Consider the following 17,220-nt stretch of genomic DNA (forward strand, 5'->3'; position numbering starts at 1 on the left):
AACCCCTCTCCCCCTTTTCTACCTACAGCTCTGTTGCTAAAAGAAAGTCTAAATCTCTAATGCACCTACTTACTCAGCACCTCTTATTTGATGGCTGGAGGATAAACGACCCAAATATAAGAGACTACACCTTCCTCTCATCAATATACAATGTCCTAATCAGAATAGATATGATTTATCTTAGCATTTTCCCTGCAAAGAATGTCTTGGAAGCCTCCATATTCCCCACCACATGATCAGAACATGGTCCAGCTATGGCTGATATAGAGAACTCCCACTCTGCACAGTGTCAATGCCTCTGGTGCCTTAATGACAGGACTATCCTTAATCCTCGATTACAGTCACAGGTAACCACTGAGATTAGAGATTATTTTACAACAAACACCTCCGACAATTTCTTCCATGCTTCTATGGGATGCCCATATAGTGGTTATTCAGGATAATCTGATCAGAGCCGCAGCCAATGCCTAAAACAATCAAAAGATTCTTGGAACATATAAAAACCTTTGCTAAACTACACAAAAACTCTGGGCTAGTGGAAGATTATGATAAGATGGTTTCAAACAGCGAAGAACTCAAATTACTAATATCAGCTCAAACTGAAATTTCCTTCAGATGGCTGAACCAGTCCTTTTATGAAAAGGGGGATAAAGCTGGTAGGATAATGACCTCTAGAGTTAGAACTAAATTATTTCAAAGCAATGTCCTGTTGGTTGGGTCTGCCACTGACAATTTAAATAAAGACCCCAAACAAATTACTGGTGAATTTCTCAAATTCTATAGTAAGCTTTATAATATTGCTCACACCAGAAATGTATTCCTTCCAGTTGCTATATCAACGCAAGATTTCCTAGCCCAATGCCATCAACCTAAGCTCACAGCAGGACACTGGAAGTACTGGTTGCAGAGATCACAAAGAAATAGGTAACAGAGGTCCTCAAAAAATGTTAATCATATAAAGCCTTCAGCCTGGATGGTGTCTGAGTGTCCTACTACAAAACATTTTATGCTGCCCTTTTCTATCATCTCACCTTCCTGTTCAACAGTATCTTAAATGGTAATCCCTTTTCAAAAGAATTGCAGTCTCTTATAATTGCTTTCCTTACAGAAGACCATCTAATTACACTACCTCCTGCTCAATTTCTGTGCTAACCAGGCATATCAAAATATGTGAGAAAATTCTAGCAGAACAACTGTTCGGAGTGTTACCCCAGTTAGTACATCATGGCCAGATAGTTTTTATCACAGCCACCAAGATGGTGGCTGGACTCATTCCTACCATAAACTCTCAGAAATCCTCATCACCCTTCATTTGATAGAATCAGTTGGACATTTATGATAAATACACTCAGTTGGGTTTGCAGGGTATACAAGGTATTTTCTCAGCTCCCAAGGTCAGGGTCTCAGTCAATAGTGTTTCCTCTGAGACCTAAATTTTTTCATGGAAATGTACTACAATTAAATATTTATGGGTTTTCATAACCTGCACCTATGGTAATATTTACAAGGAGAACTTTCCTCATGTTATGTGATCTATTACATTGGACCTGTTCAGGTGGCAGCATTTATTTATCTCCTGACTTGGAAGAATTGTGACTCTTAAAATCAATATCTAGCCTAGGCTACTTTACCTCTTCCAGACCCTTTCCACCCAAAATCCCAGATCTACCCTGACCCTGACCCTGACCCAATGGCATAAATGCTTCACACAATTTGTTTGTTTTGAAAAATAAGTCACTGAGAACCAATTTCTTGAACTTGAGATGGGTTATCTCCAATCGTGTTTGAGATTTCCCAGACAGTTGCATGATTTGCAAATAACCTACAGTTCAGATGGGTAATTTTAGAGATCAATTCCTGTGGGGTCACCTGCTTGCCTGCAGTTGTGGCTGTCCCAACTAGAACAAGATGCCCACTTGCACATCAATTAATTCACATCTCTTGCCAAGTATGGGAGCATTGTAAGACTCATTTTAATATCACTTTGTCTGCATCTTCCCTTACACTACTTTGGGACAATATTGAGCTCATTCCTGGTCAATCGTCCCACTTTATCATATATTGATCCTCCAATGGCATTAGAGTTGTGCACAAGGTTCTAGACCAGGGCAATTGTGCTATGTTGGAGACGTTGTAACAGAATTATGGGCTCCAATTCGAGAGATTCTTTGAATGTTGACAATTAAGGCACTGCATCTATTCTCTTCTCAAGACACAGATTGCTGTATCCTAGACACAGTCTGAGTCCTGTTGTTATAGAGACCTCCTATGATTTCTTCTCTCTAAACTCTACTAGTGAATGCTAAACAATCTCCAACTCCTAAGCATGAAATTAGTTGGAAAATGGACTTAGGCATACCGCCAAATGAGAATTCACAGTAAAGAATTAAACAAAGAACACCAAAGCCCTCGAGCTCAACCCTCTTCAAGGAAAACATCTATAAAATCTACTACAGTTGGTACATAGAAACAACTAGACTCTATCCTCAGTGAAGGAGAGGTTGTGGTGAATTAGTCTTTTTCCTCCACATCTAGTGGACATGTTTTAAAGTTGCCAGTTTTTTGGGACAATATAGCTACTCTTAAATCCAATGTTACCCTAACACCAATCTCTAAAAAACCATGGTCAGTCTTCTTGCGGCTCCCAATTGAGGGCTTGGATAATACCTCTGATAAATTAGCTAATCAGCTTCCCAACATGGCTAGGTGTCTAATAGCTAGCCAATGGAAAAATACAGATTCCCCTTCCTGGCAGTGAATGCCCAAGAAATATGGTACCTCACCACTATGGAAAAATCTCTTATTAGCTGAACAATAAAACCTATAAATGCACCTATATATGTAGCCTATGGTATTGCTGCAATACCTCATCCCACCAAAATGTATCTACTAGCAGACTTTCAGACATTTTCTGGTAGTTTACATTTGCCCACTTCAATTTGCACTTGCTGTATAAGATGTTTTTTTCTTCTTTTCACTGTATATATCTTTTTTGGGGGACGGGGCTTGCCAGGCTCTCTGAGTTTGACCTCAATTGTTTGTCCCTTCCATCCCCTCCTTTCTTATTACATTTTACTATGGATCTTCATAGCACGCAGACATTGTTCCTGAAGTTCACATCTGCTACCTCCTTACTTTGTTAGTAACAATAACTTTGTTGTTAATTTTATAATTGTTAATTTAGTAATTGTTACCTTTATGTGTGTACCTAATGACTGTGATAGATGTGTTTTGTTATATTTGAAATCCAAAATAAAGTTGTTAAAAATAAATTATGATGATTAGAGCCCGGCTGACTTGTCATACAGGAACCCTCCCAGTTTCCCTGAACAATTAAAGCTGGGGTTTCTAAATTATCATGAACTAATATAACTAATTCCCGCCTACAAGACTTCTCCTGTGCTGCTCCGCACTTATGGAATTTCCTACCACCCTCAATCAGACTTCCCAACAACCTTCAAATCTTTAGACACTCTTTGAAAACCCATCTTTTTTTAGAGGTGACCTTATCCACGATAACACTATTCACACTAATGCACCCTCACCACTGTCCCAATCTCCACTCTGAACCACATTTGTTCCTCTTGTTTCAGCTGTACCCTTTTCCACTTAGCATGTAAGCTCTCTAATGAGCAGTGTCCTTCATACCCTTTGTTTTCATGTCTGCAATTATTTTGTCAACCTTTTATGTCCCTGTTTTATGTATGTACTGTTTTCCCTACAGTACGGCTGCTATCTACGATGAAAATAATAATAATAACTATTGTGAATTAATTTATGTGGGAGTCCCATAGCCACTTCTCATTGTTAAGGTTGTTCGTTTAGGAGATCGATTTGTTCAAGATAATTGCATTATAATGAGAAATGAAATAAGTGTATAACGGCGCTATGATTGTAGACTGCCATACATACAATTAGTGTGATTTGTTTTGGGAATGCTTTAGTAATTTTGATATTCACTTTAGTGATCTGCTTCAGTGTTATATTTATATGCACTTTGTAATTCATTATGAACAAATTAATATGGGAGTCTCGTAGCTGCCTTTATTGTTAGGGTGGTATGCATATCAGATTGATTTTCGTCTATAACGATAATGGTATTTTAATGAGAAGGTAAATCAGTGCACAATGTGATATACGAAATCATTGCAACGTGTTTGGAAATCCTTTAGTAATTTTGAGGCTCCGTTTAGTCCCCTGAGTGAGTCTGACACTCTTGGGATGGGTGTCTGTTTTAAACGATTATTTGGTACGGTGTGTTTAGTTTTATATGATCTAGAAGATGATACATCTTTTTCATATTTGCATATTGTTATATGTGATATATATATATATATATATATATATATATATATATATAAAATATATATATATATACATATATATATATATATATATATATATATATATATAGATATATACACTTCTATAAGTATGTTGCATTGATACAATGTATGTGGGTTTCTATATATGCTCTATATATACACATTCGCGTATGGGAAAGGTGTGGCTTAAAGGAACCAATAGGGATTAACAGTCTTGATACACCTGATATACTGACTTGGGATAGCCTTATAGATATGTGTTTTAATTGTAAAATCAACCCCGCCCTATTACAAAACACTTTGAGGATCTGACTTGCAACACTTTTATTTTCATCATGCTCATGTTGCTGTGTGTCGGGAGCAGGACTTTGATTCAACACTAAAGTTTCAGAGAAACCGTTTTTACAATACACGCCTGTATACTTCTTGTACATACATAATCTGTTTTATACTTGGCTGAATAAATGGTCAAATGATTTTACATTATGGACACACCTCCTTGTTTTATTGATTTCTGGTGTTGGACATATTAAGTTTGAGGTAGCATTGGGACATTCAGGTGGAGATGACAGAGAAAGAGTTGGACATGCAGGATAAGATAGATGTGGAGAGGTATATTTGAGTATCACCAGCCTAGAGCTGCCAGTGGAGGTTGAAGGAACAGATGAGTTCACCAAGAGAAGAGATGTAGAGAGAGAAGTAGAACAGAATTTTGAGAGGCCTCTACAGAAAATGAGGAGGGGAGTCAGAATCAGAAGTAGAGACAATGACGGAGTGATCGGATATGATGGAGGCAAACCAGGAGAAGACAGTACATTGAAAGCCAAATGAGTGAGGGTTGTCAAGCAGAAGAGGATGATAAACAGTGTCAAAAGCAGTGGAGAGATTATCTAGAATGAGCAGAGAATAGTGACCCTTTGACTTACCTAAAAGTAAATCAGTGGTCACGTACATTTGGAACCAAATGTGTCTAACTCTAAATGAGCTCCAATGTTTCTAATGACCAGTAAGAGCTTGTTTGCGAGAATGCAGCCCATATATTCACTTGGACTAGTAACATCACTGATATGCTATATCAGTCCATAAATTTGACTGCTTCCACTGTGTGAAGCTGAAATTGTGCTGCAGAGTATTCTGGCACTAAGTACATACATGATATTATTATTATTATTATTATTATTATTATTATTATTTGTATTATTATTACTATTATTAATAATAAGTAAACTATAATACAGTACTCTCTCTCTCTAACTTTTTATTGAAAGGTCACATCAGCAACAAAGCATGTTTTAAACATAGTAATAACCCTGTTCTATTCACCGTAAAAGCTATATAATGAAACATTTTCTTCAAAGTAAGGTATTTTCTACTATAGCCTCTGTTCAAAGCAGTAATCTCCATTGATAAAATCGCAGTAAATTTGCTTTTTGTTTTTTGCTTTTTATTAACGATTATTAAATTGTAAAATCCACCATGGTACATATGTGTAATGTTCCCATCTACAAATATAAGATGTGGTTGTCACACACTGCAACTCTCATTAGTTTCCTCTCAGTGGCAATAATGTTGGAAGTGCAACAATCACAGATGGGGTTCATTACCTGCAAGACGGGAAACAGTCAAAACATCTGCTAAATAGGCACAATTGGAGGGGAATATAGCCTGTGAAAACATACTATTGCATTTTTACTGTGCCAATGCAACATTTAACTTTAAATTTATGACTTTCACTTGCAATCATTGGGTGTGATTGATCAGAGCCTGTTATATATCTACAAGACTGTTCAGGCTGCAAAACATAATCAACTAAATTAGCATTTACAGCTGCGGTGTCAATATTTACCCACAATGCACGCAGCAGGCTTCATTGACATATTGTACAACAGGAAGAGTGTATCTAAGTTTGCAATGTATGGTTTTGCACTGTAGCTCAACTGTACCTTTTATAACAGTTATATTTCTGGATTGTATGTTAAATGTATCATTGGCAGAGCAGTCTGCCTCCACATGTCTTTAAAATACAATGCATATGCTTGTAAGATTTGGTATTTAAAGGTTTAGTGCGGCGGTTCCCAAACTGTGAGCTCCCAGGGGTGCCGCGGCGCTGTCACTGGGGTGCCGCGAGCCAGACATAAAAAAAAAACAAAGAACACATAAACTTACCAATCCGCCGGGCGCCGGGACCCAGCAGCCTCCTCTCTCCCGCAGCGGGGCACAGGAGAGTGACAGAGGGGCACAGGAGAGTGACAGCGGGGCAGACAGAGGGGCACAGGAGAGTGACAGCGGGGCAGAGGAGAGTGACAGCGGGGCACAGGAGAGTGACAGCGGAGCAGAGGAGAGTGACAGCGGGGCACAGGAGAGTTGCAGCGAGGCAGACAGAGGGGCACAGGAGAGTGACAGCGGGGCAGACAGAGGGGCACAGGAGAGTGACAGTGGGGCACAGGAAAGTGACAGAGGGGCACAGGAGAGTGACAGCGGGGCAGACAGAGGGGCAGAGGAGAGTGACAGTGGGGCACAGGAGAGTGACAGCAGGGCACAGGAGAATGACAGCGGAGCAGAGGAGAGTGACAGAGGGGCACAGGAGAGTGACAGAGGGGCACAGGAGAGTGACAGAGGGGCAGACAGAGGGGCAGAGGAGAGTGACAGCGGGGCACAGGAGAGTGACAGCAGAGCAGAGCAGAGGAGAGTGACAGAGGGGCACAGGAGAGTGACAGCGGGGCACAGGAGAGTGACAGCGGGGCACAGGAGAGTGACAGAGGGGCACAGGAGAGTGACAGCAGGGCACAGGAGAGTGACAGCGGGGCAGACAGAGGGGCACAGGAGAGTGACAGCGGGGCACAGGAGAGTGACAGCGGGGCAGTGGAGGGGGACACAGCGTGAGAGGGGCAGTGGAGAGGGACACAGCGTGAGAGGGGCAGTGGAGGGGGGACAGGGTGACAGGGGGCAGTGTGAGAGAGGGCAGTGTGTCTGGATGCAGAGGGGGCAGTGTGTCTGGATTCAGAGGGGGCAGTGTGTCTGGATGCAGAGTGTCTGGATGCAGAGGGGGCAGTGTGTCTGGATGCAGAGGGGGCAGTGTGTCTGGATGCAGAGGGGGCATTTTTGCATACAACTAAATAAGTATTTCTGTCCTGACCTAAATACTTATTATAATTTTTTGACCCAACTACTTCTAAAACAGGACTGCTCAATAATTATTTTGGAGAGGTGCCTTGAAAAAATTTGGAGACTCTAAAGGTGCCGCAAACTGCAAAAGTTTGGGAACCACTGGTTTAGTGTAAAACCACAATTAAGGTGGCCAGATTTTCCAAACCAGGCACTTATGAAAGAAACATGGCAATAGTTCGGAATGCTTCATCCTTAGCTTTTCATAGAGTGTTACACAGGTCAATCAGCAAGGCAGGAATCAACATCAATATAATAAACATATACCCCAATGAGGATCGAGGACTTTTCCGAACAGGTATTGAATCTAATATATAAATTGAAAGTGACCATGGTACTCATGGCACAAGGAAATATGGTAAGCTTTCCTGAAGATATGTATTTTCAGGGTGATCTTAAAACTCTGAAGGTCAGGGGTTAAGAAAATAGGGAAAAATAAAACTTGCCATGACATTGAAGTACTGAGGATAGTAGGCAAGGGTGCATGGTATATCATAGATTATGACTAGACAGATACATAGAGGTGATGTAGAATGGTGCAACCTTTATGAGGATGACTGAAGTGGTACAAATGTGGTTAATATAAGGCCACTTATCAGAAGGTTACAATAATTAGGATGGGAACTGATGAGTGCAGAAATTAGTGTTATTGAAGTGATATTAATGAACTATTGATTACAATTGCACCCTGACAGACATTTCAAATTTAGAATGTGTTGGGACTATTTTTCAGCAAAGTAGCTTAATATGCACCTGGACTGATATTTTCAATTATCAGTCACAAGGCTATCAGTCGCAGGCATTTCTGTTAAAACATAAATGTCAATGTATTTCGCCTGTGGGCAGGTGATGACATTATGTCATTGTCATTAACTTTGTGTGGTTACAATGATCTACAATTCCCAAGCAGCCCTTTACATAAGAGGAGGCTAGTAGGTAAAATTATCCTAGTGGTAAACCAAACTTGCGTAGGCATATGCATTTTTTGGGATTCACAGAATACTGTACATTGTATTCAAATCTCCATTTTAGACAGCACTTTATTCCCTGTGATCGGAGCTATACCCTGATGCTAGTCATTAGTATGTAATAATGTTATATGGAAAGCTTACCTGTTTGCAAGAGGAGAGGTCTGTCTTCATGACTAGCCAGGGGAGATATGAACAGAGGGTCCTTATCCATCAACCTATTCCAATCTAATTCTGCTTGATGACTAAGAACAGTTTACCCCTCTTCCCAGACTGGCTGTCCTGCTCACGTCACCCACTAGGATAAATCTAGTATTTTAAGTAGTAATTTGATTTTATGGCAGTGGTGAAAATTGACTCTATATAAAGAGCAAATGTTGAATCTGTGTGTGTGTGTGTGTGTGTGTGTGTGTGTGTGTGTGTGTGTGTGTGTGTGTGTGTGTGTGTGTGTGTGTGTGTGTGTGTGTGTGTGCGTGTACGTACGTACGTACGTACGTACGTGCGTGCGTGCGTGCGTGTGCATCCACTACCCTTACATGATTGTATCTTCTCTTGTAAGATAACTATTCTTAAAGTCATCTATACCTGATGTATTTCCATGACCTACAGATAACAGGTAACACTTTACCTCATCCCCGGGTCCTGTGTTGAGCCCAGTGTCCTGAGTCAATGTTCTGTCTGCTACCCTGCAGTCCAGACCCAAAATGTGGAATGTGGGTGGCAGAGAGTGATAGGCACACTTTAGTTCAGCTTTGTACGCTACCTCCTATCTTCTCACAAATAAAATACAGTTATAATTTGAGAAGTCAGTGGGAACTTACATAGTGCTGAAGAGGCTTATCTTCAAACCTAGAGCAGCTCTATTTAGTAGATATAGAAACACCATCTCAGCTCAGCTGCTGGACCACGTGAGTTCATCGGTCATTGTTGTTGCCTTGTCTGTTCCTCGCTTGGGGATCACTGCTGCCTCCTTGGTGGGAGCAGCTGCTGTCGAACATAGGTAACAAATGTCCTGGCTCGGTTTCCAGCAGCGAGCATGATGCTATATAAAAATACCAGTTTACACATATCTACTCCAAGCAGGCGGATAACCACAAGAGTGCCCATGCTTCAAGAAACTGACAGCCTTCTCTCTCAAAACAGAAGAGGAAGGATGTTCGGTTAAGATAAATGATGTTATAGCTGTCAGCAGCTGACTGTTTTAAAGTATCTACAATGATTGGTTTGTGTTTCATGTCTCCACCACATGCTGTCTCTCCTCATTCCAACCATGCCAGACCCCTGATGTCTGCCAAGCTAGTCAATGGCTGCTTTATTTTAAACTGCTGATAATGCTGCTGCCTTACAATTGTCACACACACTTTCCCCACCAGCATGTGTAACATGTGTTCACCAAGCTACATCTCTGATTGAAACTCACTTACGTTATCTTTGCCTTCGGTTTCATGTCATTGTCTGTAATTTGTTATATGCCATCATTTCCTCAATGTTCAGCACTGTGTAGTAAGTTAGCACTTTATAAATAAAGGATAATAATAAAAATTAAGTGGTATGAGGAACCCGCCACAGAGCACCCAGATAAAAACTATTATAGTTGCTGATGAAGGAGCCTGGTAACAGCAATACTCTCCTAGAACTGTGGGCACCGCGGTTTGCAGTTGGCACCTATAATCGGTACGTGTCTGCTGGCCATGTAGCACCAGTAGGAGTAGTCAGGAGCTCCAAAACAAAGCTATAAAACCAACCTCGACTGGGTGGAAAGTAAACCCATCCTGTTTTGCTGGGATTTTCATAAGAATTAGATTTTACCTCTTTAATTTCCATATTGTTCAGCTTAACACTGCAGCTGTGTTGTAGACTATGGGGCTGATTCATCAAGGAGTGTATCTGCTGTTTTTGTGCATATGGTATGCAAAATTAATCTGCGCATGCCCAGAACCAGACCATTCGTAAGTAAACACAGCAACATTCAATTCATCTACTTACACAAAGGATACTGACTACAGGCTACGATTTATGGGAGGGAACGGGGCGAGGAAAGATACAATGTAAAGTAAGAGTGTGCCACATCTGATTCATGCCTTGGGCATCACAAAGTTACTTGTCTTTCTGCCACATCTCTTGCTCCAGCTACAAGGACAGTCTAAGTCCTGAGTACTAGTGATGACAGTCTCGTATGCATGCTATTATATGTGTTTGTAATGAGGAGCAACTGTATAAAAAATGTTTTATTTTAACTTTTATCATTAATGCTTTTATTATTAACAAGTGACATTAATTGAATAGGTTTTTTTTTGTGTGTTCTTTTGCAAATGTATATTCCACATAAACATAGGACGTATCCGGCAGTGTCTTGTGTAGTACAGCAGAGCAGACCTACACCCAATTAGTGGCATTATATAAATTAATAAATGATGATGATGATGATGATGATGAATTCATCACCACACGTGTCTTCAAATCCGCTTCCTTGTTGAACTCGGGAGTACACAGAGCCGAATTACGTGCGTTTTTAAACAAACACGTGTTGCGTTCAGTGAGCCTAATTCATTAAATAAACTGCACCTTGGCAAAGCCATGTTGCATTGGAGGGGGAGGTAAATTTATAATGTGGGGACAGATTTATAGTTGGGGTAGGGCATGTCCTAGATCAACTTTAGGGGCTAGATTTACTATCAGGCGTGTTTGTAAATCCGCCGACTTTCGGCGGATTTGGCGGCGGTTTAGCCATCGCCGGATTTACTAAGGCTAAACCCGCCGTCCAAACGGGCAAAAATGATGTTTCCAAACCCGCCTCTGTATACATCGCCATGACGGTTTCAACAATGTTCAACATACAAACAGCCGGATTTACTATTAGGGGGTTTATAAAGCCGCCGGAAAACCGCCATTCAAAAGACCAAAATGAAAGCGCTGCTTGTGAGCGGCGTGATGGTTCAAACAGTGTGCTGTTTCAGGTATTTTGCCAATCAGACCATAAGAGAAAGGCCTATTTCATGTCCAATGACCCATTAGGACTGTGTATAGAAAATGGGCAAAGTGTCATGAAATTTCAGGCTACTGTTTTTTTTTTTTTCCATTATTTTTTCACCCAGTATGATTGCATAGTAAAATCTCATTTCACCTTTCCTTTTCTAGTTGTTTTGTACTTTCCAAAAAACCACTAGAATACTGTTGCCTCAAAGAAACTAGGATGGGAATTGTTGCATTACATAGTTAACCCTTATTTTAATGCTAATGCAATCCACATGTGAAAAATGTTTTTTCTGCCTGAAGCAATCACAGACAATCACCGTCTATTGCCCAGCAGTTAATCATGATGCTTACAAAAAGGGCCCCTCATTATTTGGCAGGTGTGGGTTTGTTGGAGAATGGCTTTTGCAGGTAATGTGGTGCATTCTTGCCAGTGTATGTTTGCAGCTTTTTACCTGATGGAGGCAGAAAGGCGCCAGGAGGAGGAGGATGAACAGCAGTTGGCATCTGTTCCGCGGAGCCTGCAAAGACCCCGCACTCCACGTGCATTTTCAGTGCGTTTGAATCTGGAGTCTTTGGCTGATGTGGAGGTAGTACAAATGTTTCGCCTCAATCGTACTAACCTCATGGCACTGTATGAGCAAGTGAAGGATGATTTGGAGCCTACAACCAGCCGCTCTAATGCAGTGTCAGGACTACACAAACTACTGTGTGCAGTTCACTTTTTGGCAACAGGTTCCTTTCAATCTGTGTCCTCCAGAGTGATTGGCATAACGCAGCCGACATTTTCAAGGCATTTTGGACAGGTTTTAGGTGCCCTTAAAAGAGTGTGCCCTAGCTATATCAGCTTCCCCAGCCAGGAGTCACAGTGGCATGAGCTCAAGGGAGCTTTCTATAGGGTCGCAGGTATCCCTAATGTAATGGGTGCAATAGATTGCACTCATATTGCCCTGAGACCACCTCACCACAGGGCAGAGGTTTTTGTTAATCGCCATCATTACCACTCCCTGAATGTGCAGGTTGTCTGCGATGCTAACCAGCGTATATTGAGTGTTGTTGCAGGCTATCCTGGGTCATGTCATGATGCCTTTATCCTGAGACAGTCTACCCTTTATGCCAAATTTGAAAGTGGTGAAATGCCGGAGGGATGGCTTTTGGGTATGTACTTTGCATGTTTTATATATCCCTTATCCTTGCTCAAATGGACTCACATATGCTAACTGCTGTACAACATGCTCAAAGTAAATGGGAGCTAACATTTTACTTTTATTGCAGGAGATTCAGGATATGGGTGTCGCTCCTGGCTCATGACTCCTCTGCTGCATCCTCAGACTCCTGCACAGCACCAATACAATGAGGCACACATAACCACTAGAGGTATCATAGAACGTACGTTTGGACTCTTGAAAACCAGGTTCAGGTGCCTTGATAAATCTGGTGGGGTGCTTATGTATGCACCTGAAAAGGTATCTGAGATTGTCCTGGCTTGCTGTCTGCTGCATAACCTGGCTTTACATCAACTTACCCCACCGATTATTGCAGTAGACAGTGAAGAAGAAGGGGTACGTGTCACATCTGGTGATGTGCAGAGCACAGAGGGCGGAAGGGAGATTAGAGACCGTCTAATTACAAACTACTTTACGTGTAAGTACATAGTATGAAAAACATTTTTTGCTACAAAATGTGTTTTATGTGAGTGCAATTGTAGTATTTTATTTTAAATGTTTTGTAAATTGGAACCTTTAAAAACAGGATAGTGTGTACTCCTCATGTGGTAAATATGAACATCCCTGGAATGTGACAGTCAGAGGTCAATGTTTAAGTGAAATTAGTGCATAGTTGTTAAAAAATCAGTATACTCTTGTTTAATGTGCAGAAAAGAAAGACTGACACAATAGAAATTTAACTGCATTTATTGCAGAACACAATAAATAATAACGTATAATGGTTATAGAAACTTGACAAAACATTAATCAATAAGAAACATTGTGCTAGCGTTGCCTTTTTGCAGGCATATCACTATGCTTGGTGGCACTCTCTCCCCTCCCTCGCCCACCCCTGGTGCGAGCACCTCTCCTTGGAGGAGTACTCTGTAGAGATGTGGTAGGAGTACTAGCGGCACTGGTGGAGGCCGATGAAAAAGGGGCCGGCAAGCGGGCAATCAGTTCCTGCTGGAGTTGGCCTGCCAGCCGGATAACATTGGCATTCCCCTCGCGAATGGAGGAATGCATGGCGTCCACAGACCCAGACATTTGGGCCAGCTGCACATTTGTCTGCTCCAAAGCGCTTGCCAGCCGGTTTATTGCAGCAGGGATTTGGCTCGTGGAGCGGTGTATTCGCCTCAACTGGGCCGCAATTTGTGACATGTGCCCAGTTTGCCTGTCCATGAACAATGTCTGTTGCTGCTGGAATGCGCCAATAGACAGCGCCATTTCTCTGGCTGGGTCCATAGTTTCAGGTGCAGGTTGGTGGTGTGATGGTTCAGCAGGGCCAGGTGAAACTTCCTGGAGGCCAGACACAGGGGCATCCACTGTTACCAGGGTGATGGTCGTTTGATCCTCTGGCTCAGGGGACATTTCCAATGACTCCGCCTGAGGTGGCTGGTATGAAGAGGGCCCTGTGTATGAAAAATGACGGTAAGTATATAGTATATAATAAGTTTGTATATTGCATTCTGAACACTGGATAGGAAAGAATATTCTTTAGCAACTACAGATTCTTTCACAATGTTTGCATTCCTGATTTCTAGTCCTATGCTACCTGCTTACGGATGCACTTATTATCCTTTTAATACCCATTATCATTTGGACTGTGTAGTACATGCTGGGTTATTTTGACTAAACTACATGCTATAAAAAGTGGAGATGTTGCCTATAGCAACCAATCAGATTTTAGCTGTCATTTTGTTGAATGCAATAAATAAAGTAAAGGTATATTCTGATGGGTTACTATAGGCAACATTTCAGTTTAGTAAAATGTAGCCCAAACTTCTCATTGCAAACAATTAAAAAAAAAATTAAAAAAAATTGACAGCAACATTTGCACAGAAAATCAATTAACTCCATTATTTCTATCCTAAACAGAAATCACGCACCTGCTTGCTCGTCTGTGCCCGAATCTCTCGCTGAAGGTGGAGGTGTAGGTCTGGCACTGGGACTGAACTGCGGTCCTGGCGAATCTGGATGTATTAGAAAAAGCATACAATGTATTTCCATAAAAAACAATTTCCAAATATACTGTTTATTGCACAAATGTGTTTGCAATTTTTTTTTTTTGCTATGAGAAAAAAAAAACCTTTACAAACTATTAGAGTCAAAAATACACTTTGAAAAACAATCAAAAAAAAAAAAACAAATAAGAAAAAACGTTTGCACAGAGATAAGAGGTTTTAAAAAGAAAAAAGCAGTTTTAAAAAGAAAAAAGGAGTTTTAAAAAGAAAAAAGCAGTTTTAAAAAGAAAAAAGGAGTTTTAAAAAGAAAAAAGCAGTTTTAAAAAGAAAAAAGGAGTTTTAAAAAGAAAAAAGCAGTTTTAAAAAGAAAAAAGGAGTTTTAAAAAGAAAAAAGCAGTTTTAAAAAGAAAAAAGGAGTTTTAAAAAGAAAAAAGCAGTTTTAAAAAGAAAAAAGGAGTTTTAAAAAGAAAAAAGCAGTTTTAAAAAGAAAAAAGGAGTTTTAAAAAGAAAAAAGCAGTTTTAAAAAGAAAAAAGGAGTTTTAAAAAGAAAAAAGCAGTTTTAAAAAGAAAAAAGGAGTTTTAAAAAGAAAAAAGCAGTTTTAAAAAGAAAAAAGGAGTTTTAAAAAGAAAAAAACATTTAAAATACTGTTAGGGTAAAAAAAACAAATAACTCACCAACTACTTGGCCAAAAGAGGGCGAATCGGTGTCCTGCACATTTATGCCCTCTACAATTTCAGCCGGCATTATCTGGCGCAGCTCCTCCTCGTACGTGGTGTACTCCATACGAAGTGGGGGGCCACCACCCGTGCGCCTTGTCGACCTCCTTTCCTGGGCCATCTTTTCTTTAAGCCTCCTCTTAATATCAGAGAAGCGCTTGCGGCAGTGTGCCACTGTCCGCTTCAGTGGGCCCACCGCGTTCACGGCATCACAGACTCTCCCCCACAGTTGGTGACGCCGCCTTAGAGGAGTCCGGGCTGCCAGGTTCCCTAGGATGACCTCGTAGCAGGGAATGATGTTGTGCACCAACACACAATTCTCATCATGTGAGAAGCGCACATTCCTCCCTGTCTTGGTCTTCCTGCCCTGTCCTGTCTCCTCAACCTCTCCCTCTCCCTCCTCTGATCCCTCAACCTCCATCTCCCTCTCCTCAGCCTGTTCTCCCCTCCTATCTCTGGACATTTTTACCCAGAAGACAGAAAAACACAAAACACTGAAGGACTTACAAACACAAAGAACAAACTACACTACCTACAGACACACTCTCCACACAGTCACACACAAGTAACACAGACAGAGGACAAGTCAAATACAAAAAATACAAGACAGAAAATAAATGAGAAAATAAATGTACAAAACAGGAAAAAACCACAGGACTACTCACACTTCAATCAGATATCGCTCCACCAATCCACCAAACACCAACTCTCAGCAAACCACTATCCTCCAAACTCCTCTCACAAAACTCCTCTAAACCCTATCAGAGAAAAAAGTGTCAGGCCAGTGGTTTATATAGGGCTTGTGATGTCAAATCTCCTGAGTTTGAAAATAGCCAATAGTAACAGGCCAGGAGACAGGTGTAATTTTCAAAAAAACCGCCTTTACACAAAAGCGCCGTCATTTAAAGCAAAAGCGCCATGTTCTATTCAAAGCCGCCGGCGGCTTTGAGCATTACATCCCGCCGTTACATCGCCGGCGGCTTCAAATTGAAGCTGAAATGCGCCCATTAGTAAATCCGGCTGTTTGCAATGCAAACACGCCGGAAAACCGCCGCGATGCATGGCGGTTTGAAGCCGCCATGCATCACGCCTGATAGTAAATCTAGCCCTAGGTATCAATGTAAAAATAAAGCTACAAAGTATTTGTCTGCTACATTAAAAAGCAATCAGGATTTTCCTTATGTGCAAAATAATAAACTAATCTGCACATCCTTCCATTGTAACATGGTTTTGTCTAAGAGCAAATGTACTCATTTTCTTGCTTTGCTCTCCATAATGAATCAGGCCCAGTATGCGTACCTTGATGAAACATTCTCTCTGTACCTTTGAAATAAGGTAGTCAAGGCTAACTTTACTATATAAGCAAACTAGGCAAATACATATTGTAGCACTTTCCTGGGGCACCATACAAATTGTTTATGTTGATTTTATTTTTTTATTTGTTTTTTACTTTTTTGCACATGATCTTTGGCAACTACTTTCCCAGTAAAATTATGAAGTAGGAATTTCTGGACAGAGATATTTCCATATGTAGGTTGCTTAATCAGTACATTTGGGTTGCACTCACATAAAGGGTGTGATATGTAGTTGGAGGTAAGTGCATTTGTGCATCGAAATTTTGCACATCATGTAAATATTTGTTGCATTGCTAAGGTGAACAACTAGCACCAGTTTTAGGAGTTATGAGGATCTACACTTGCGGACACTTACAATTCAAGAGTTGAATCAGGGGCTTTCAAGGGCATGGAGACGCAAGTTAGCCACTCCACCCCTGAGTTGTGCATGTGTTTAGGGTTAGAGTTACATATAACTTTAGTGTTTTATAGGCATATGTTTTGTGCTTACACAAAGTAAATTCAAGATCTATGCTTGCCATGCAAATGCTAACTTGCACATCTGTTAC

The 17,220-nt window shown here is 40.9% G+C and overlaps 1 protein-coding gene across 1 annotated transcript; it reads right to left on the bottom strand.

Moving 5' to 3' along the window:
- Window positions 1-408: 408 nt before the first annotated feature.
- LOC142095340 (uncharacterized) lies at window positions 409-15,534 on the bottom strand. Its single transcript, XM_075178292.1, has 4 exons — window positions 15,276-15,534; window positions 14,526-14,609; window positions 13,488-14,048; window positions 409-467 (listed from the first exon to the last, which is right to left on the bottom strand). The coding sequence occupies exons 1-4, from the start codon at window positions 15,436-15,438 to the stop codon at window positions 409-411; spliced, it is 867 nt and encodes a 288-aa protein (XP_075034393.1). The 5' UTR covers window positions 15,439-15,534.
- Window positions 15,535-17,220: the final 1,686 nt, after the last annotated feature.

The sequence above is a fragment of the Mixophyes fleayi genome, chromosome 6, assembly GCF_038048845.1.
Source record: "Mixophyes fleayi isolate aMixFle1 chromosome 6, aMixFle1.hap1, whole genome shotgun sequence".
Lineage (NCBI taxonomy): Eukaryota > Metazoa > Chordata > Amphibia > Anura > Limnodynastidae > Mixophyes > Mixophyes fleayi.